At 40.7% G+C, this 23,565-nt stretch overlaps 1 protein-coding gene across 2 annotated transcripts in view; it reads left to right on the top strand.

Moving 5' to 3' along the window:
- Positions 1-3,103: 3,103 nt before the first annotated feature.
- LOC124005769 (calcium/calmodulin-dependent protein kinase type II subunit alpha) overlaps positions 3,104-23,565 on the top strand; it is a 77,378-nt gene continuing 56,916 nt past the window's right edge. For both annotated transcript variants that reach the window (XM_046315304.1, XM_046315295.1), the window contains exons 1-2: positions 3,104-3,460; positions 9,102-9,196. In XM_046315304.1, the coding sequence (XP_046171260.1) occupies positions 3,399-3,460; positions 9,102-9,196 (157 nt within the window). In that variant the 5' untranslated portion in view covers positions 3,104-3,398. The remainder of the gene's footprint in view (positions 3,461-9,101; positions 9,197-23,565) is intronic.

Raw genomic sequence — 23,565 nt, 5'->3', positions numbered from 1 at the left:
CTGGGACGACTTGACGAGACAAGACGAACTGGCAACAGACAGACAGAATACGCAGGTAAATACACAGGGGATAACAGGGAAAATAGGAGACACGTGGTGGGGGGTGGACACAAGCACAAGACAGGGGAAACAGATTACATTTACATTTACATTTAAGTCATTTAGCAGACGCTCTTATCCAGAGCGACTTACAAATTGGTGCATTCACCTTATGACATCCAGTGGAACAGTCACTTTACAATAGTGCATCTAAATCTTAAAGGGGGGTGAGAGGGATTACTTATCCTATCCTAGGTATTCCTTAAAGAGGTGGGGTTTCAGGTGTCTCCGGAAGGTGGTGATTGACTCCGCTGTCCTGGCGTCGTGAGGGAGTTTGTTCCACCATTGGGGGCCAGAGCAGCGAACAGTTTTGACTGGGCTGAGCGGGAGCTGTACTTCCTCAGTGGTAGGGAGGCGAGCAGGCCAGAGGTGGATGAACGCAGTGCCCTTGTTTGGGTGTAGGGCCTGATCAGAGCCTGGAGGTACTGAGGTGCCGTTCCCCTCACAGCTCCGTAGGCAAGCACCATGGTCTTGTAGCGGATGCGAGCTTCAACTGGAAGCCAGTGGAGAGAACGGAGGAGCAGGGTGACGTGAGAGAACTTGGGAAGGTTGAACACCAGACGGGCTGCGGCGTTCTGGATGAGTTGAAGGGGTTTAATGGCACAGGCAGGGAGCCCAGCCAACAGCGAGTTGCAGTAATCCAGACGGGAGATGACAAGTGCCTGGATTAGGACCTGCGCCGCTTCCTGTGTGAGGCAGGGTCGTACTCTGCGGATGTTGTAGAGCATGAACCTACAGGAACGGGCCACCGCCTTGATGTTGGTTGAGAACGACAGGGTGTTGTCCAGGATCACGCCAAGGTTCTTAGCGCTCTGGGAGGAGGACACAATGGAGTTGTCAACCGTGATGGCGAGATCATGGAACGGGCAGTCCTTCCCCGGGAGGAAGAGCAGCTCCGTCTTGCCGAGGTTCAGCTTGAGGTGGTGATCCGTCATCCACACTGATATGTCTGCCAGACATGCAGAGATGCGATTCGCCACCTGGTCACCTGGTCATCAGATCAGGGTGTTACATCCACCAGACACTGGGAAACAAATGCACCTTTCAGCAGAACAATAACCTAACACACAAGGCCAAATCTACACTGGAGCTGCTTTAACAAAACAACATTGAATGTTCCTGAGTGGCTTAGTTACAGTTTTGACTTAAATCGGCTTGAAAATCCATGGCAAGACTTGTTCAACAACCAACTTGACAGAGCGGAAATAATTGTTCAATAATGTGCAAATATTGTACAATAAATATTGTGCAAAGCTCTTAAAGACTTACCCAGAAAGTCTCACAGCTGTAATTGTTGCCAAACCTGATTCTAACATGCATTGAAGAGGTGTGAATACTTATGTAAATGAGATATTTCTGTATTTCATTTTCAATAAATTAGCAAACATTTCTAAAAACATGTTTTCACTTTGTCATTACTGGATAGAGTGTTTGTTGATGGGTGAGAAAAAATGTCTATAATCCTTTTTGAATTCAGGCTGTAACACAACAAAGTGTGGAATAAGTCAAGGGGTACGAATACACAGTAAAACACTGTCTCAATAATTAACATGGTGTAATACAGCCCCATGCTGTACAACCATATGGTTGAAGGTTGAGATTGTACCGGTTGAAGGTTGAGATTGTACCGGTTGAAAGTTGAGATTGTACAGCATGAGCCTGTATTCCACCATGTTAATTATTGAGACAGAGCGTTTTACTAATGATGCTCACATTATGCGGTTGTTTAAGCTCCCACACATGAAGGCACTTATAGGCGTCTCTCTAGATAAGAGCATCTGCTAATTTACTCCAATGGAAATGTATTTGGAAAGAAGGCCTAGCTCTCTTCTCCTACAAGTTATTATCTCTCTCTCTCTCTCTCTCTCTCTCTCTCTCTCTCTCTCTCTCTCTCTCTCTCTCTCTCTCTCTCTCTCTCTCTCTCTCTCTCTCCCTGCATTCACTGAATCTCCTCTTATTCTCCTCTTATCCAGGGAGAAGATAATGGGAATCATTTTCTCATCATGCTCTCCCCTCCTTACTTCTCATCCCCTGCTTTCTGAGGAGATGTTCTCCCACCCAGCAGACTGTGAATGCTCAACCTTGTCCATGCTTCACAGAAATGCTTTCACTCCAGGCAGAACAACAGAAGGCAGCAGCAGGAACAAAGCTGTGTGGTTTACGTGTGACCTGTAACAGAAGTGATTCACTCACAAAGCCCTGGGCCGGGTCATCTGCTGGAGTTAGAGGAGGGGACTAGGGTGGAACCTTGTTGTTGTATCCCCCCCCCCCCCCTTACAGTAGAGTGCATACATTTTTCATACTGGTCCCCCATGGGAGTTGAATCCACAACCCTGGCATTGCAAGCATCATGCCCTACCATCTGAGCCACTGGATGGAAGAGGGGGGGGGGGGGGGTACTTTGTTTTTAATCTGTTCCCTATGGGGGTCTGCAGGTTCACAGTGGCCTTAATGCGTTAGTGGCTCAATGGGTTGTGATTGGCAAATGGGGTTGTGAAGGAATCATCAATGACAAATGCAGTGCTTAAGGTATCTTCCTCGTGGATAATTATTTTCCCTTTCTTCTTTCTATATGTGACATGGTTTGCACTAGACTAGGGTCTGGTCACTTGGCCATGGTGTGTAATACATTAACCTGTAGGCTATAACTAAAGCGTTGTCGAACATTCCTCTATTCTGTCTTATCCTCATTCATTGTTGGGTCATAGCGTTTCTTCCAAGCGTTGCCATTATTTTCATGATTGTACACCAGGGGGATATATATTCAAGCTGAAGCAATAGAAAGATACATTATTCCATAATAAAGTGAATTATTGATATCTTTGGGGCTTAACTAGGTACGTTGGTGGATTGAAATGGCTGTATATGGAATTGTTGACTGCGTTAAATATTACAGTTTGGTAAGTATTTGTGTGTATGCACATGTGTTTATATGCGTTTGTGCTCATTTACGTCCTTTTCCATATGTGTGCGCTGTTTGAACGCCAGCGTGTGTAGCTGCCTCCTCTCCTGCCTGTCTGTCTGTGAAGTGTGCACTTGGAGAGGATGGGGATGCAGTTGCCATGACAATGGGGCTGTGTATTCAGGAGTGCAGGCAGAGCTGCGATTGGAGGAACCAAGCGAAGCGGGCGGGTGAAATGCTGGAGCGAACCTGTCAGCCAGCATCCCCCATTCACTTCCACTCGGTAGATCAGGAAGGTGATAGAGACGCTTGGCTCTCATCAAGGCTTCCAACCATCTTCCACAAAACATTTGACTAAAGGCAAGGACCACCTGAAACCCACCACCTCAGATCCAGCATGGCCACCATTACCTGCACCCGCTTCACTGAGGAATTCCAGATGTTTGAGGAACTGGGCAAGTAAGTTCCACTGGAGATTTTACCTTTTTTTTACTAATCCAAAGTGGTATTTGGAATTACATTTCAGGCCTGTGTGACAATGAAAGATGACCCCTGTTCAGTTTGAGTCAGAGGCATATGTTTACAGCCAGTGAGGGAGGCAGGGTTGATTAAATATCTGGTGGCAGAAATGAATAACATTAGACTTCTGCGGAATCCCTTTATGGTAGGAGAGGGGAAAGGTCTTTTTAGCTGATGAAATGTAATTTTTATGAGAGAAGGGGAGAGAAAGAATAAAAAGAATGGTGGAAGAGATGAAATAGAGGAGTGAGAGAGAGAGAGTGGCTTGGTGCTGAGAGTTTAAGAGGGAACAGGTGGCAGTGGCAAGTCAGGGAGAAAGGTCTCACTTCTGATGGAGCAATGTGAAACGAGAGACATTTCCCACCTGAGAATTATTTCAGAACTCTTGACAAATTCAATTTTGCTGAATGGAGTGTGTCTGGAGAGAGAAGCATCATCAATCAGAAGACAAAAACCGTAGGTAGCTAACTGTTATCACAGGAAGCTGGATGATGTCACTGAGTGTCTTATTGGAAATTCAGTGGAATGAGGCGAGAAGATGAGACTTTAATATTTTATATTGGTGCTCAGTGGTTCACTTTCATCCTCTACAGGTAACACACGAAACACACATTCTCCTTCTTTCCCATGATCTGCTGCTACGAGACGGCGCAATAATGTCGATCGTCTGATAAGTTCTCAAAGAATTCACACCGGGTCAAAGAACTTTGAATTGTTCACTACCAATCGAGAAAGAAAAGAGGACACATTGATGTTGTAAAATTCTCTGTGTATTGTGTTAATAAAATATAACGTTATTTGTCACATGCGTTTAATACAACAGGTGTAGACCTTACCCTGAAATGCTTACTTACAAGCCCTTAGCCAACAATGTAGTTTTAAGAAAATGGAGCTAAGAAAATATTTACTAAGTAAAACTAAAGTTTAAACATTTTTATTTTAAAAAGTAACACAATAAAATAACAATAATGAGGCTATATATAGAGGGTACAGGTTAGTCAAGATAATTTGTACATGTAGGTAAGGGTAAAGTGACTATGCATAGATAATAAAGGACTATAAGGACTATTTCAGATAGTCCTTAGGTATAGGTGTTTGTGTTTGAGATCTTAAATTGTCCTGGATTGTAATGCTTGATGGTGCTACTTGAAATGCTTGATGGTGCTACTTGAAATGCTTGATGGTGCTATATGTAATGATTGATGGTGCTATATGAAATGATTTATGGTGCTATATGAAATGCTTGATGGTGCTATATGAAATGATTTATGGTGCTATATGAAATGATTGATGGTGCTATATAAAATGCGTGATGGTGCTATATGTAATGCTTGATGGTGCTATATGTAATGATTGATGGTGCTATATGAAATGATTGATGGTGCTATATGTAATGCTTGATGGTGCTACTTGAAATGCTTGATAGTGCTATATGAAATGATTGATGGTGCTATATGTAATGCTTGATGGTGCTATATGTAATGATTGATGGTGCTATATGAAATGATTGATGGTGCTATATGAAATGCTTGATGGTGCTATATGTAATGCTTGATGGTGCTGTATGAAATGATTGATGGTGCTATATGTAATGCTTGATGGTGCTATATGTAATGATTGATGGTGCTATATGTAATGCTTGATGGTGCTATATGAAATGATTGATGGTACTATATGTAATGCTTGATGGTGCTATATGTAATGATTGATGGTGCTATATGTAATGATTGATGGTGCTATATGTAATGCTTGATGGTGCTATATGTAATGCTTGATGGTGCTATATGTAATGATTGATGGTGCTATATGTAATGATTGATGGTGCTATATGTAATGATTGATGGTGCTATATGTAATGATTGATGGTGCTATATGTAATGCTTGATGGTGCTACTTGAAATGCTTGATGGTGCTATATGAAATGCTTGATGGTGCTAAATGAAATGCTTGATGGTGCTATATGAAATGCTTGATGGTGCTACTTGAAATGCTTGATGGTGCTACTTGAAATGCTTGATGGTGCTATATGAAATTATTGATGGTGCTATATGAAATGCTTGATGGTGCTATATGAAATGCTTGATGGTGCTACTTGAAATGCTTGATGGTGCTATATGTAATGCTTGATGTGCCCCTTGTGTTTAAAGCATTGTATAATGTGCTCAACCATCTGAGAATTGTGACACGTCTACAGAAAGGGTCCCCACCCACACTGCTACCCCCCCCCCCCGCTCTCTCTCTCTCGCTCACTAGCACGCACACACGCACACGTGCACACACACACACACTCACAGGCAGCCAAAGATGCTTACATAATTTTATTTGGGGGTGGCAATCCAATAGTTTGACATGGACATATTTCATAATACATACAGTACTATAAATACACTACTGTTCAGAAGTTTGGGGTCACTTAGAAACGTCATTGTTTTTGAAAGAAAAGCACATTTTCTGGCCATTAAAATAACATCAAATTGATCAGAAATACAGTGTAGACATTGTTAATGTTGTAAATAACTATTGTCGCTGGAAACAGCAGATTTTTAATAGAATATCTACATTGACGTACAGAGGCCCATTATGAGCAACCATCACTCCTGTGTTCCAATAGAACGTTGTGTTAGTTAATTCAAAGTTTATAATTTTAAAAGGCTAAGGATCATTAGAAAACCATTTTGCAATTATGTTAGCACAGCTGAAAACTGTTGTTCTGATTAAAGAAGCAATACAACTGGCCTTCTTTAGACTAGTTGAGTATATAGAACATCAGCATTTGTGGGTTCAAATACAGGCTCAAAATGGCCAGAAACAAATCATTTCTTCTGAAACTTCTTCTGAGATTCTTATTCTGAGAAATGAAAGCTATTCCATGCGAGAAATTGCAAAGAAACTGAAGATCTTGTACAATGCTGTGTACTACTCCCTTCACATAACAGCGCAAACTGGCTCTAACCAGAATAGAGAGAGGAGTGGGAGACCCCGGTGCACAACTGAGCAAGAGGACAAGTACATTAGAGGGTCTAGTTTGAGAAACAGACGCCTCACAAGTCCTCAACTGGCAGCTTCATTAAATAGTACCCGCAAAACACCAGTCTCAACGTCAACAGTGAAGAGGCATTTGTGAGACGCAGAAAAAATGAAAAGATACTGGAGGAGTGCTTGGCGCCATCTGTCAAGCATGGTAGAGGCAGTGTGATGGTCTGAGGGTGCTTTGGTGGTGGTGAAGTGAGAGATTTGTTCAGGATTAAGTGGATCTTGAAGAAGGAAGGCTATCACTCCATATTGCAACGCCATGCCATACCCTTTGGAAGCCGCTTAATTGGAGCCAATTTCCTCCTACAACAGGACAATGGCCCAAAGCACAGCTCAAAACTATGCAATAACTGTTTAGGCAAGAAGCAGTCTGCTGGTATTCAGTCTGTAATGGAGTGGCCAGCACAGTCACCGGATCTCAACTCCATTGAGCTGTTGTGGGACAGCTTGACCGTATGGTATCTAAGAAGTACCCATCAAGCCAATCCAACTTGTGGGAGGTGCTTCAGGAGGCATGGGGTGAAATCTCTTCAGATTATTTTAACAAATTGACAACTAGAATGCCAAAGGTCTGCAAGTCTGTAATTGCTTCAAATGGAGGATTCTTTGGCGAAAGCAAAGTTTAAAGGACACAATTATTATTTCAATAAAAAAATCATTATTTTTGACCATGTCAATGTCTTGACTATATTTCCTATTCATTTTGCTGCTAATTTCAGGTATGTTCTCATGGAAAACAAAGCCATTTCTAACTGACATCACACTTTTGAACGGTAGTGTATATATATTTTTTTGTTAACGCTAAACTCTCACAGGTGATGTAACGGTTTTCATATGGTGAAGGAGTCGGACCAAAACGCAGCGTGTAGATTGTGATCCATGTTTAATGAACAAAAACCGTAACACGAATCTAAAATACAAACACTACAAAACAAAGAACGTAACAAAAACCAAAACAGCCTATACTAGTGAAAACTAACACAGACAGGAACAAGGACACTAAGGACAATCACCCACAACCCAACCAAAGAATATGGCTGCCTAAATATGGTTCCCAATCAGAGACAACGATAAACACCTGCCTCTGATTGAGAAGCACTCCAGACAGCCATAGACTTTGCTAGATCACCCCACTAGCTACAATCCCAATACATACCAAAACCCCAAGACAAAACAAACCACAATACAAAAACCCCATGCCACACCCTGGCCTGACCCAAACATGAAGATAAACACAAAATACAGTGCCGTAATCATCGTTGCCACTTTCATTGTTCAGATCTCTTCTGATCCGGAAAATTGCACTCACATTATATTCATGAATGTTAAAATGTCAGCTAATTCATCAGACATCGATGTGTGCGCAGCACAACCATCACCTGTGGTCCTGTGTAGTGGTCCTGTGTAGCTCAGTTGGTAGAGCATGGCGCTTGTAACGCCAGGGTAGTGGGTTCGATCCCCGGGACCACCCATACGTAGAATGTATGCACACATGACTGTAAGTCGCTTTGGATAAAAGCGTCTGCTAAATGGCATATATTATTATTATTATTATTACTGTTACGCCCTGGTCGAAGTGATCTACGGCCGTGTCCCTTCTGTTTCCGACCTACCCTGGCCTTTTTCCTGATGTGTACTGACAGTAGTACTGAGGAAATAAACGATGTTACAGTGGCCAGGGTCAAGCCCTGTCTCAATCTGGATCCATTATGGTAGGCAGCACACAATCAAGTTCATGTGTCGTTTCGAGACTCACATGCAATTCCTAACACAGTAACTCAATTAACCAATCCTTCCAGAGCAGAGGCACAGGATTACCATGAGGAAGTGCTGCTGAGAGAAAGAGAGAGAGAGACGATGCTATCTGTTTCATCTGTTTTGGCCCCCCCACACACACACACACACACACACACACACACACACACACACACACACACACACACACACACACACACACACAGCCGATCCACAGGGCTCCTTTGATCTACTTGCTGTTTCCCTAAGGCCACTTGAGCTACGCACACAGAAGGAAAAAAGGCCACAATGGTTGAATAAAAGAGACGGCAGGTTAGGTTTGGTTTGGAACAGAAGCTTGGGATAGCACTGACCTCGTGTCTCTGTCTTCAGTTTGAAAGGTGGTGGCGTCTCAGTCATGGGGATTGAGTGTTCTTAAACTCCAACCCGATCTCTCTGGGATCATCGGCCAATACCTGATTTTGTTGCAATCATGCTATTGTACAGCTCAAAAGTGTTTTGTGCCTACTGGCAAGATGCCAGTTCAAATATCAACCACAGTATTTGTCAGATTTTCCTAAAAGAATGCCCACAGTGCAATTGTCAGGGAATGTATTTTTCCGGTCAGACTGTGAATGAGTGCTATAGCCTCAGTCTGCATTTAGCTGGCAGTTTAACTTTGACCATGAAACAAATGAGACATTAGCCATTTTCGGTGCAAAAACATTACGTTCAAATGATTTGGAAAAGGAAATTAATATTCACCATAACTGTGCAGTTCAATATGAATTTTTTGTCTCCTGCTTTTTCCCAGGGGAGCTTTTTCTGTGGTACGTAGATGCCTCAAGGTCCTCTCAGGGCAAGAGTATGCTGCTAAGATCATCAACACCAAGAAGCTTTCTGCCAGGGGTAAGTCTTTCTTATCACACTCCAACTCCCCTACATATGTTTTAACAGTCCTTATGGCGATTATTGCATTGTTGGGTTTTCAGTTTGCAAGAAAGGCATTTCATTGTACTTGTGCACGTGACATTAAAACTTGAAACTTGAAACTCATTTCATCCTCAGTTTTGCCAGAATCCTTTGTTGGGTACTGACTGACCTGGAAAACGCTGCTGGCTCACATTTCTAAAATGGTTTGAACTGGCTGGATATCTGACTGTGGGTTTTTCACAGTTTGATTGGCACATTCATATTTCAGTCCCCCCCCCCCCCCAGCCCCTAGTCCTAAAGAAGGCAGCCCTACTTATGATCATCTGTTCAATGAATGATAGTTGTAACATTATCCAATGGGACGTAAACTACTGTTTTTGATGAGTTTCGTCTGTGATCCTATGCTTGACAGCGGGTTTGGAGTAAAATACTTCTCCCTAGACATCAAATTGATATGGCCATTACTCTTAGTATTGCTGGTCCGTTGAAATGAATAACCTTAAAACTAGTTGAGACAGACAAGTAGCAGTGAGTTCATAATAGTTCATAATGATTCGTAATAGTTAATAATGGTTCATAATGGTTCGTAATAGTTCATAATAGTTCATAATGGTTCGTAATAGTTCATAATAGTTCATTATAGTTCATAATAGTTCATAATGGTTCATAATGGTTCATAATAGTTAATAATAGTTCATAATGGTTCGTAATAGTTCATAATGGTTTGTAATAGTTCATAATGGTTCATAATGGTTCATAATGGTTCATAATAGTTAATAATAGTTCATAATGGTTCGTAATAGTTCATAATGGTTCGTAATAATTCATAATGGTTCGTAATGGTTCGTAATGGTTCGTAATAGTTAATAATAGTTCATAATGGTTCATAGTTAATAATAGTTAATAATGGTTAATAATGGTTCATAATGGTTCGTAATAATTCATAATGGTTCGTAATGGTTCGTAATGGTTCGTAATAGTTAATAATAGTTCATAATGGTTCATAGTTAATAATAGTTAATAATGGTTAATAATGGTTCATAATGGTTCGTAATGGTTCATAATAGTTAATAATGGTTCATAATGGTTCATAATAGTTAATAATGGTTAACAATGGTTCATAGTGGTTCATACTGGTTCATAATGGTTAATAATGGTCCTTCTGTAGCTCAGTTGGTAGAGCATGGCGCTTGTAACGCCAGGGTAGTGGGTTCGATTCCCGAGACCACCCAGAATGTATGCACACATGACTGTAAGTCGCTTTGGATAAAAGCGTCCTCTAAATGGCATATATTATTATATTATATATTTAATGGTTAATAATGGTTAATAATTGTTAATAATAGTTAATAATAGTTAATACTGGTTCATAATAGTTAATAATGGTCAGTGGCACCAAGGTGCCTTAAAGCTGGAATCCTTAATGATGAAACTGCCACGTCCGTTTGGGGTATTACAACAACAAAACAGTTACTGCAAACAACGAACACTGTTTTCATCCCGATGACATCATTGCACGTGCGATAGAACAGCAGAATATGTCCTGCTCTTTTTTTGTGACCAAACTGCTTGACGCTCCTCACCTCCGTTTCGTCTAACTAAACAATAACAATAACAAAGTGGCTGAGGGAGGACAGTGGTTCTGTTTCCCCTAAACGCGGATTTCGCCTTTAACGTTAATTAACAGGCTGGCATAAACCTAGGCATTCTGAGGGACCACACAGCAGCCAAAGTATTCTTCTTTTCATTAAAAATAATAATAATCTGATTTCCGGGTGCTGTTGAGATGAAAAACCTTTTGTGTCTAAAATGCCATCCTATTCACTACTTTTGACCAGGGCCCATAGGGCCCTATACAGGAAATAGGATTCCATTTCGGATGCAGCCCTACTGTCTGTTAGGAGTGTGGGAGGAACCAGAATGCCCCACAGGTACGCTAGTTATCAACAACTCACACCTCCTACACAATGTTTATTTGATAAACGGTTCATCAACGTATGTACCTCATCACATAAAACAGTCCAAAAAAATCAATGACATATCTTGTATAAAAACTATCGATAATGTTCACATGCATGGCACACACGCCCACACGCACTCACTCAAGTCAAGAGAATCCACCCTAACTCATTCGAGACCTATCATGTCTCCTTGGGAAACACTGTAAGGCAGTCAGAAAGTGGACGTCTGTCATAATGCATCCACTTGCATTCATTTTGCGTTGGCCTGAGCTGAATTGGCCTTCTGGGGTTGAGCCTGAGCGGCAGCAGCAGTTGAGTGGTGCCACTCGGTTGAAACATGTTGACATCTCTGCTATAAGGAGACTGCGAAAGAGTACACAAGTAGCACAGAGGAATGGCCGGGAGTATGCGGGAATTTGTTTATGCAAATTAAACAGTTGCATAATCTTACTGCCACCTGTAGTCTCTTGACCTGGTGAGCCGGTATTTGGGTTTATACTTACAGTAGCTACAGCATAGCATTAGCACTAATGAGGGAAATCCATGGAGGTGGTGGTAGACTTATGTTGTCAAGCGCCATATAGTGGCCCTTGGCTGTTAGGCTGCTCAATCAATTCAAAGGCGGTATTGTGTGAAATACATTTGAGATTTGGGTGAAACTCCTTTTTACGAGCATGTTACAGAGTGGTGGAGTGCAGGGAGCATGACTCCTCATTGAACTAACCCATGTAGCTGCACTGTATCACTGAGCTGCTGGCGGGCAGACAGGCGGAGAAAGTGCACTGAACCGGAGGAGTGCACCAGAGAAAGAGACAAAAGACAAGCAGAGCTATTCATAAAATATTTCCTCTCCCCCCTCTCTGTCGGCCTATTGAGAGAAAGAGAGAGACAGAGAGAGAGAGAGAGAGAGAGAGAGAGAGAGAGAGAGAGAGAGAGAGAGACAGAGAGAGAGAGAGAGAGAGGTGTCTTGTATTAACTGGATGGAGGATATTCTAACCTGAGGTAACTTCTTACTTCTGAGAATGTAATGAACAATAAATAGGCGATGGAAATTTCCTCCACTTTGCGTCTATCTCTTCACTTAGATCTGTACTGTACCTACAGTTCTATGTGATATATTTCACTTTGCATCACGACATTTCATTATCTATGAGCTTTTTTACATTTTTTTTACTTGAAAACAAAACATGTAAAAATCTACACTGTTTACATTGCTAACAGCCAGATTCAATTCAAACATCATGGCTGTATATTGTAAACTGTTCATCTTAATTTGGGTATTTCATGGTCAGATTAACAGAGGAATGTGCTTGTTTTTCATAAATGTATTTCTGTATTTTTGGGGTTTTCCTATGCTCCACCTTGATTGAAGTATTTATGTCTATAACTTTTGATGTCTAATTGCTGCTGAGCTCCCTTGCAAAAGGGACTTCGGTATCAGTGGGCCTCCAAGCAAAAATTAAAATGACCATACAAATAGAAAAATTACGTAATCATCGTCAGGATTCCTGAACAGATCACGGCAGCAAGCCCTGAACTCTTGTGACCCCGGCCAAAACATAAAGTCAATTCAGAGTTGACAAGGTCATCATCAGTAAGAGAGAAGTCACTGTGTAGCACAGCCACGCACACCCACTCACTGCCTGTGTGTCGACAAACACAGGACACTGTTGCCTGAGGAGGCACGAAAGCCTCAGCGGCTCCTTTGTATGGCAGCAACTCTCATCTGAAGTCGTTAGGCTGTGCCAGACTGGCAGGGAATGGAAGCACAGCCACGATGACAAGTGCAATCTGACAATCTCCCCTAAAAATTCAGACAGGTCCAGGTTCACTCCTCTCATACAGGGGGCAAGCGTCAATCCAGTTTTAATTAGCTAGATACAATATAAGCAGAATCGGCTGGTTCGAGCGTGTTATTGGGTCCTCATCCCCTGGTTAACGATTGATTCTAACAAAGACAGCTTCCTTGGCCCCCTCACCTCAGCTGTGAAGCCCACTGCCTTACAGTGGCGGTCAGTTTTCTTGAGCATGGCCTTATTTCTATTACAGCATGTTGGATGACTGTCATTCATATTCTGTTCATCCAGTTCAATCTAACAGCGATAGATTTAGGCTGCTACATGATACTCCATTTTCCCTATACCCATCATGAGGTTGCTGCAACCTAGCCTATGAATGACAGTTTACAACGTAGGTGCACACAGGTTGAGAGACAAATTTGAGGTGACAGACAGTAACATACGGACAGACAGTGACATTCAATACAGCCTTGCACACTCTTGCCTCCATCTAGCTGATATAGGGTATGCTCATTAGTCCAACAGTTGTAAATGAGAGTTTATATTGGACAAAATTAGGTATGTTTATCGTTTTTCTTATGTTTAAGAAACATTTTCAACAGAATCAGCGGAATGAATACACAGTTCATTTTCATAGCAACCACGTTGTATCCCTTCATGCATCTATGCACCTTCCTCCTCTCACCTTTTCCCTTCACTTGTGGACTTCAATGTATGTGACCAGGCAAAAAAAATCACTCCAAGCCAAACCGCTACATACAGTCTACATCGTTGTCACCATATTAACTAACGTAACATCATAGTCAGCATAGCTAATAGAACTAATGCGTTAGTAAACCCGCTACAATCATGGAGTAACGTTACAGTGTACAGTCAGTAAGCAGTTACATCGGTGGGCCCCAGTGGCAATAAATTAGTAAATCCAAAAACTTACCTTGACAGGGAAGAGTTCCAGTGTTGTGTTAGAAAGTCACAGATAGCTAGCTAACATAGAATTTCTCTGTTTGAGCAGGGTGTTTGCTAGCTAAGTAACATTAAGTGAAAAAAAGTGAAAATAAAATTACAATCTCTCTCTCTCTCTGTCGATTTCTCTCTTGCTTCTCCTTCATTTTGGAAGATATTAAATTGTTCTAAACTGTTCAACTACTGTCTTTGTCTCTCTTTGAGTCAACTACTCACCACATGTTATGCACTGCAGTGCTAGCTAGCTGTAGCTTATGCTTTCAGTACTAGATTCATTCTCTGATCCTTTGATTGGGTGGACAACATGTCAGTTCATGCTGCAAGAGCTCTGATAGGTTGGAGGACGAAGTTTAAGTCTAAGTCTGTAAGTCTATGGAAAGGGGTGACAACCATGAGCCTCCTAGGTTTTCTATTGAAGTCAATGTACCCAGAGGAGGATGGAAGCTAGCTGTCCTTCAGCTACACCATGGTGCTACCCTACAGAGTACTGTTGAGGCTAATGTAGACCTTCTTTACAAAATAATGTGTTTTAATAAATTATTTGGTGACGTGATTATATTTAGTATAGTTTTATTTAAAAAGGATAACTATTTAAGTTTTACAATTTACATTTTTATGAAATTCACTGAGGAGGATGGTCCTCCCCTTCATTCTCTGAGGAGCCTCCATTGCTGCCTTACTCTACCTCACCATGTCCCACCTCTGTACTCAGTCTGGTCCCATAACATAGTAAAATGTAAATCCGGGACACTCAAATTAGTACAATATGATATGTTATGTTTGGTATGTTAAATAAGACAGAAGGTTACTTAAGATAACAATTAAAGTAGGGTGGTTGGTCGGGTTGGATGTGTATGCGTATGAGGCAAATAGCAACCTTAAAAGGTTGCATGTTTGAATCTCATACGGACAACTTTAGCATTTTAGCTGATTAGCCACTTTGAAACTACTTACTACTTTTTAGCTAATTTGCAAGTAAATTAAAATGTTTGACAAGCCTTCCCCAAACCCTTTATCCTAAACTTAACCCTAAACCCTAAACCCTAACCCCTAGCATAGCTAACATTAGCATGAGCCATCTAGCCACCTAGAAGTCGTAACATATCATATATGTTGCAAATTCGCAACATATTGTACCAATTGTAATTCGTAACATATCATACAAAATGGATGATGGACATCCACAAATTAATACATATATATTACCAGTCAAAAGTTTGGACACACCTACTTATTCAAGGGTTTTCATAATATTTACTATTTTCTACATTGTAGAATAATAGTGAATACATCAACACTTTGAAGTAACACATATGGAATTATGTATTAACCAAAAAAGTGTTAAACAAATTTTATATTTGAGATTCTTCAAAGTAGCCACTCTTTGCCTTGATTACAGCTTTGCACACTCTTGGCATTCTCTCAACCAACTTCACCTGGAATACTTTTCCAACAGTCTTGAAGAATTTCTCAGATATTTTGAGCACTTGTTAGCTGCTTTTCCTTCACTCTGTGGTCCAACTCATCCCAAACCATCTCAATAGGGTTGAGGTCAGGTGATCGTGGAGGTCAGGTCATCTGATGCAGCACTCCATCAATTCTCCTTCTTGGTAAAATAGCCCTTACACAGAGGTGTGTTCGGTCATTGTCCGGTTGATAAACAAAAGATGGTCCCACTAAACAAAACCCACTTGGGATGGTGTATCGCTGCAGAATACTGTGGTAGCCATGCTGGTTAAGTGTGCCTTGAATTCAGAGCACCTCCACACCATCACACCTCCTCCTCCATGCTTCACAGTGAGAACCACACATGCGAAGATCAAGACAAGGTGGCTGGAACCAAAAATCTCAAATTTGGACTTATCAAAGGAAAGATTTCCACCGGTCTAATGTCCATTGCTCATGTTTCATGGCCCAAGCTAGTCTCTTCTTGTTATTGGTGTCCTTTTAGTAGTGGTTTCTTTGCAGCAATTCGACCATGAAGGCCTGATTCACACAGTCTCCTCTGAAGCATTTATTTGGGCTGCAATTCCTAAGGTGCAGTTGATTCTAATGAACTTATCCTCTGCAGCAAAGGTAACTCTGGGTCTTCCTTTCTTGTGCCAGTCTTCATGAAAGTCAGCTTCATCATAGTTCTTGATTGTTTTTGCAACTGCCATTGAAGAAACTTTCAAAGTTCTTGACATTTTCCTTATTGACCGACCTTCATGTCTTAATTAAAGTAATGATGGACTGTCTTTTCTCTTTTCTTATTTGAGCTGTTCTTGCCATAATATGGACTTGGTCTTTTACCAAATAGGGCTATCTTCTGTATACCACGCCAATCTTGTCACAACACAACTGATAGGCTCAAATGTATTAAGAAGAACTTCTTAGGGATAGCCCCCTTTTTTAAAATTTTCGCCTAAAAGACATACCCAAATCTGTAGCTCAGGCCCTGAAGCAAGGATATGCATGGTACCATTTGAAAGAAAACACTTTGAAGTTCGTGGTGGAAATGTAAATTGAATGTAGGAAAATATAACACAATAAATCTGGTAGAATAAAATACACCAACAGCTTTGAAATGCAACAGAAAGGTCCCAAATCTAGCCATCAATCTGGTCGTAATTCCGATGGTGTCCACAATGTATGTGAAACGTTTCAGACTGATAACTTGAAGTATGAGCAAGATACATGACATTTAGTGTGAAGTCACCCAGGTACATTTGGGTGAATTGTGAAGGGCACATTTACATTCCATTTTTCTGCAAGAATATCGTCAAATCTGTAAACTTGGACTTTGATTTAGCTTTTCCAGTATTAGTAGCCATATTGTAAGTTCAACATTTGCAAAACACCCAGTTGTCATAACTTCATAACTCTCCATATACTTCAAATTTTGTCCAAAAGGAAAAGGCTTACTGTCGCACAAGGTTAGCAGCCAAATTTTGCATCAGATATGGGTTTTCCGCATACTCCCATTAAGCCCAGCTCATTGGCTATCTAGCTAGCTTTGACTGATTGAAACAACGTTCAGGGTTAGATTTTCACAGATTATTGTCACGTTCTGACCTTTATTTCCTTTGTTTTGTCATTATTTAGTATGGTCAGGGCGTGAGTTGGGGTGGGCAGTCTGTGTGTTTTTCTATGATTTGGGTATTTCTATGTTTCGGCCTAGTATGGTTCTCAATCAGAGGCAGGTGTCATTAGTTGTCTCTGATTGAGAATCATACTTAGGTAGCCTGGGTTGCACTGTTTGTTTGTGGGTGATTGTCTATGTTGATTGCTTGTTTCAGCACAGTTCTCATTAGCTTCACGGTTGTTATTTCGTTTATTGTTTTTGTATAGTGTTTCAGTGTTCAGTGTTTTCTTCATTAAAATTCATGATGAACACATACCACGCCGCATTTTGGTCCTCCGATCCTTCTCGCCTCTCCTCTCCTCTTCAGATGAAGAGGAGGACGACTGTGACAATTATTTTCTTTGCAAATTGAACGAGTGGAAATGCAAAAATCGATCATGCATACTATATGGACCTTTAACAAAACAACACTTCATGTCATCTCTGGGACCCTTGGGATGATAAATCAGAGCAAGATTTCAGAATGTAAGTACACATTTCACCATCAGAGGTGAATTTATCAAACCTATCACAATTAAAAAAGTGTTTTGTTGTTAGGAGCTCTCCTCAAACAATAGCATGGCATTTTTCTTCACAGTAATAGCTACTGTAAATTGTACAGTGCAGTTATATTAACAAGAATTTAGCTTTCAGCCGATATAAGACACTTATATGTACTGACATTTGTTGTTTCTCTAAAATCTGCAATCGTGACACACAACGCTGCATGATTTACAACTGTCCCATTGACGGGACTCCTATTTAAGAAGGAAATAAATTCCACACGTTAACTTTTAACAAGGCACACCCGTAAATTGAAATGCATTCCATGTACTACCTCATTAAGCTGGTTGAGAGAATGCCAAGAGTGTGCAAAGCTGTCATGAAGGCAAAGAGTGGCTACTTTGAAGAATCTCAAATATAAAATATATTTTGATTTGTTTAACACTTTTTTGGTTAATACATGATTCCATATGTGTTATTTCATAGTTTATGTATTCACTATTTTTCTACAATGCAGAAAATAGTAAAAATAAAGAAAAACACTTAAATGCTACCGTAAACGAAACATAACATATAGTACTAATTGGAGTGCTCTGGGTTTATGTGTACTGTTACATCTACCAGTCCAGGTTGCTGTGCTGTATCATCCTCCTCTCCTCTCCTTTATCCCTGGCACACAACTCCCATTTCACCCGGTCTCCCATCCCTCCTCCGCACAATAGATTCTTCTTTTATCCATTCCTTTCCCACTAAAGCCCAACACACTCAGTCCTATTAGGGGATTTTAAGGGTCACTGTCTGTTCAAGATTGTGCATTTCACGTTGCCATGATGCAAACTTTGTTAAGTGTCATAATGAAGCATTGACTTTACACTTGGCTTTCCAGATCTTTTGCTTCACATTTGTTGAAGTGTTCCTGAACAGCATTAGTCACTAAGGTGAGAGAGTTACACAACTCTATACCTTCCCCGTGGTGGGAGTTTGTGCAATGTGCACGTTCTTTGTAATACCAAGTCACTTTGTGTCTTGCGTGGGAGACTTTACTGAGAAAGACTGTTATGAATCAAACGCTCTGATGTATTAATATGAATGAGTTAACCATTCCTGCCTTTGAGAGTCATCCAGGGGTTTTCAGTTGGTTGTGATGCAACCCATATAACAACCAACTGAGCTGCTGAAGGAAAGGCTCCTGAGCCAACTGATGGCTCAGTGGAAGACAACATCAATTCCAACATATTTGCTTAACATGGGAGAAATGTAGTTGTATTGCTAGGAGGAATGTATATTGTATCCTGACTCATATTTCCAGAGTCAGAGTGTACCTGAGCTACTGCTCTTCCAGATAAGCACCACTTGCTTGATATTTACAATGCCATTTGGTGAGTTTAAATAGGTAGTGTTGTGTGTTGTACTGAAGTATCAACATTTCAAAACCATTCTATTGTATGACAACTACACTAAATATCTCATCAGAAGAACCACAGCATTGTGACACGGACATTGACCACCAGAAGAGTCTGATATTGGCTCGATGTTCTGACCATGTCCTCCTACTGGGCTCTCGTGTGAAGGGCGCACGGTAACTCATCATTTAAACAACAACGAAAGGCCGTAATGGACTGCTGGGTGCAGCCTGATTGAAGGGCCCTCAGAGGACCTGGCGTGGGCCTGCTGATTCACCTGAGAGGGAAGAGGCGGAGGGAAGAGAGGAGGGAAGGAGGGAAAAGCGTGGAAGGAGGGAGGGAACAGAGAGAAGAGAGAGGAGCGAGGGGAGGGAGAGAGAAGAGAGAGTAGGGAGGAAGGGGAGGTGCAGGCAGTAGGAAGGGTACGGAGGGGAAGGAGAGGGTGTCAGACTGAGCACATGCTGACTCTCTACCTACTGACTCTCTACCTACCATGTTTGACTCTATTACTGTTGTTTTTTTACCACATTCTTGCCTGCATGCTCTTTTTATACCTCCCGTGTACATGCAGCAAAGTGGTGGTAGTGGTGTACAGATGCTGGTGGGCGTCTATTTTAATAAATCCATTGAGAGTATGCACCATCAAAAATAAATCCATTATTCATTCGTTTAGATAGGTCCTAAGAAACAGAAGACTAATCAAATGTATTTTCAAAAGAATAGCTTATTTTGAGTATAATTAGGCCTATGTTACGGGTCTGTGCAGCCATGGTTGCCATCCAAATGAAATCAATAGTTCATTATTTTGTTCATTAACCAGACAAGACACACCTACCCAGTCACTTTCAATAGACATATATTTTATAGTAAGAATATAATGGAATATAAAGTAGTAAAATACCAATAATATTCTTGATTTAGGCTACATTACTCCATGTTACATTACTCCATGTTTCTGATGAGTGATAGATGAGCAAACGAATAGATGAGCTATATCACCTCCACTTATTTGCCCAGACAGAAACCGATGAAACAAATAGCCCATAGAGACGGAGATTCAGTGAAACAAAATCACATTAAGTCACAGGTTTTTTGGTCGGGAGTAGGACTAGGCTACTATGAGACTAGGAGTGAAATAATCAATTTGTTAAACTACATAATATGGCAAAATGTTTAAATAAATAAGACAACTAGACAAGATGCTCATGAGCAGCACTCACCTCAACCTAGCTAACACTTCCCCAGCCTAATTGTAGCCTATAACCAGTATCCAAATAGAGATTTAGTGAAAACAAAAATCTGACATTGATTGATATATCAAGACGTGTCCCCACGCTTATCTCAAAGCAGCAGGATGAGGCTATTCCAATCATATCACATCGGTGCTGATGTGATTATCATCTCGTTGACCACACGCAGGTAGGCTATTCCAATCATATCACATCGGTGCTGATGTGATTATCATCTCGTTGACCACACGCAGGTAGGCTATTCCAATCATATCACATCGGTGCTGATGTGATTATCATCTCGTTGACCACACGCAGGTAGGCTATTCCAATCATATCACATCGGTGCTGATGTGATTATCATCTCGTTGCTCACACGCAGGTAGGCTATTCCAATCATATCACATCGGTGCTGATGTGATTATCATCTCGTTGACCACACACAGGTAGGCTATTGCTTCAAATGTTTTACAATGATTGGATGACTTTGGGAGTTTTATTAAGTAACAATTTGAGACATACTTTCAATTGGATTAGTCTACTTTATTCCAGTATATTTCCCTGTTCCATGTTATTTATTCCCACAGTAATTCCAGCCTAGTCTCATAGACTAGAAGTAACAGAGTAAATGTAAATCCAGGACACTCAAATGAGAATGTTGGGTTTGGTATGGTAACATAAGACAGATTGTGGGTTGTGGTTGGTTGGATGGATGGGTGTATTACGCGAATATCTGGCAACCCAAAGGATGGAAGTTCTCATCATGGACAACTAGAATTTTAGCTGATCAGCAACTTTACAACTACTACTGTTTTAGCTACCTTGCAACTACTTAGCATGTTAGCCACATAGCCACCTAGCTAGAATTCATAACGTATCGTACGATTTGCAAATTCGTAACATATTGTACGCTTTGAAAGTTCGCAACATAATGCAAATTGTAATTCGTAACGTATCATACGAAATGGGTGATGGACATCCACAAATGAATACATACCATATGAAACATAACATATCATACTAAAAGGAACTAACATATGGAATTGTTTTAATATGGTCATACTATGGGTCCTTTAGATATTTCAATTTGAATTGTAGGACCTTTAGGTATGAAAAAAAATATATATATATTAGCTAAAATATTGAATTTGGCCTTTACTACTAGAGACCAGAGAAACACATTGAATAACACATTTATAAATGAAAAAAAAGAGCTAGAAAAAAATAGATATATTTTGGTCTTTTAGTAGTAAATCTATCACTTTTGCAACGAGCTGTCAAAATGAAGACCATAATTGACATGTTTCACAATAACTAATCCAAAAACATCTAGTTTTCGATGAAACAATTTAGCAGCACAATGTGTGCCTCCTCAGCATTATGGTTTCATACTAAGCTGTAGGCAAAACCTTACTGAAATGATTACTAGGTTTTTTGGCGGAAATAAACGTTTCGGCTTTGATACCGGCAATACCTTTCAGATATAAAGAAAAGGCAGAAAAAGTTGGCGGTATTGTAAAGTTGGTGGGAAAAGTCTGAAGGGTACGACATTTTCTGTTTCTAAAAAGGACGTATTTGAGTCTTTTTGGAGACTTTATTCATGTTTAGCCATGGCCCCCATACTGCTGAACAAGCGATGAAGAAGTCTACTGCTGGTGCGGTAAGTTTCTCAAAACCAAATGAAATCGTAAAAAAATAGCTTCTGGGCCCTTCTATAACATCCCTAATACATCAAAATAGAGATTTGGTTTTTTTAAAAGAAGTCAACCACTCCTTTAATATGACCTCATGCATTAAATCACAGGTCACAATAATATGATGCACATAATTAAGTTACTGTCTAACGAGTTGGTGTGCCTCTGTAATTGGCCATGGCAGACATGGCAGACATTTCTTCTTGGGATAATATACATGCAAATGCTTTGCTCCAAAATGATTCGTGAGGATTTTACATGTACTATTGACTTTTTTTTTACACAAAGACAAAGTCTGCCTCTCTACTTGCTATGTAGAGACTGACTTTGGGTTGGGTACCCTCAGGTGTAAGGCTCAGGTGTAAGGGTGAACAGAATGGATTGCATGGAGCAGGGAAAGACACTTGGCTGAGTAGCACAGGAGGCCCATTAGCATTCTGATAATATACTGCTAGGCCATCGGGAGTTGGTTGGCACATTTACCCCAAAACAGCTGTGAGTGAGCTTTATTTCTGACTTTAGATTTTTTTTTAAAGGCATCACAACCAAAAGGTGTATTAGTTATGGTCAAATCAACTCAAGGCATCACACTATCCAAAAGTGTATTTAGTGTGTATCTACATGGAGACTCTGTGCAGGTCTTCATCCAGGGTCAGGTCTATGTTTGCCTAGATAAGAACCTTACAGATTAAAGTCCATGCAGCAAGAGTGCAAAAGGAGACCACCCATTGGCTGCGTCGATGTGCTAATCAATACTGTACATGTGTTAAGTTGTAAATCCATTCACTGAACAGTGGACACCAATGATACTGTACAAAGTTCCACTGGTATGGTTTGTTGGACATGTCCTTTTCTGCGGCTTATGTCATTTGCTGTTTGACTGTTGTTGGGTAATACATGATTGGGAAACTGTTTCGTAAGGTTCACTGTAGTCTCACACTCTCCTTGTATAGTGCCGTTGACTTGTGCTCAGTGTTGTTGAAGTTTTTATTTGAAATCCTCCCTGTTGGAGGATTTATACAGGGTCATAATAACTAAGTTTGCTGTGACTTTTCCCTCTGTAGTTTTTTCAAACTCATATGTCTTATATTTCTATTTCTGGTATATTCTGTAGCGTTGCTTAGCAACACCATTTTCAAAGTCTAGAACATATCCTTGCTTTTACATTAGTGGATACAGTACAGTACGGGAGGGCTGTACGGAGGGGAAATTGTCATACACTTAATAAAACGCTGGTACGGCAGCAAATATTATAGAAGTAAAGAATGAGGTGATATTTGTTTCATATCTGTTTCATATCTTATCTGTCTAATGGTGGAATCCCTGAAACCATTACTCATTTCTAATGATATAAATGTAGCTGCTACACAGCACTTGGGGTTTTGTGAAGCTTCCGCTCACACAAGAAAAGCCTGGATGATGGAGGAGGCTTGGTTTATCCAATCTCCGATGCGATCCTGAACTTGATGAAGAGGGCAATGCCGTTTGTACGACTTTAGGGGGGATACAGGCCTTCTCCGTCCCCGATTGAGCTCTACAGATTGTGCAAACAGTGAAGGGCTGTATTATTAAATAGAGGGGTAGAAATTAGGAGGGAATAGGGGGTCTCTTCCTCATTTGTCAATTTGGATTGCTCATTAATACCGCAGAAAGCCCTCCGCACTCACACAGGAAGGTAGCGCTAATTTG

The sequence above is a fragment of the Oncorhynchus gorbuscha genome, linkage group LG02, assembly GCF_021184085.1.
Source record: "Oncorhynchus gorbuscha isolate QuinsamMale2020 ecotype Even-year linkage group LG02, OgorEven_v1.0, whole genome shotgun sequence".
NCBI lineage: Eukaryota > Metazoa > Chordata > Actinopteri > Salmoniformes > Salmonidae > Oncorhynchus > Oncorhynchus gorbuscha.
This window is presented reverse-complemented; position numbering and strand designations above follow the sequence as displayed.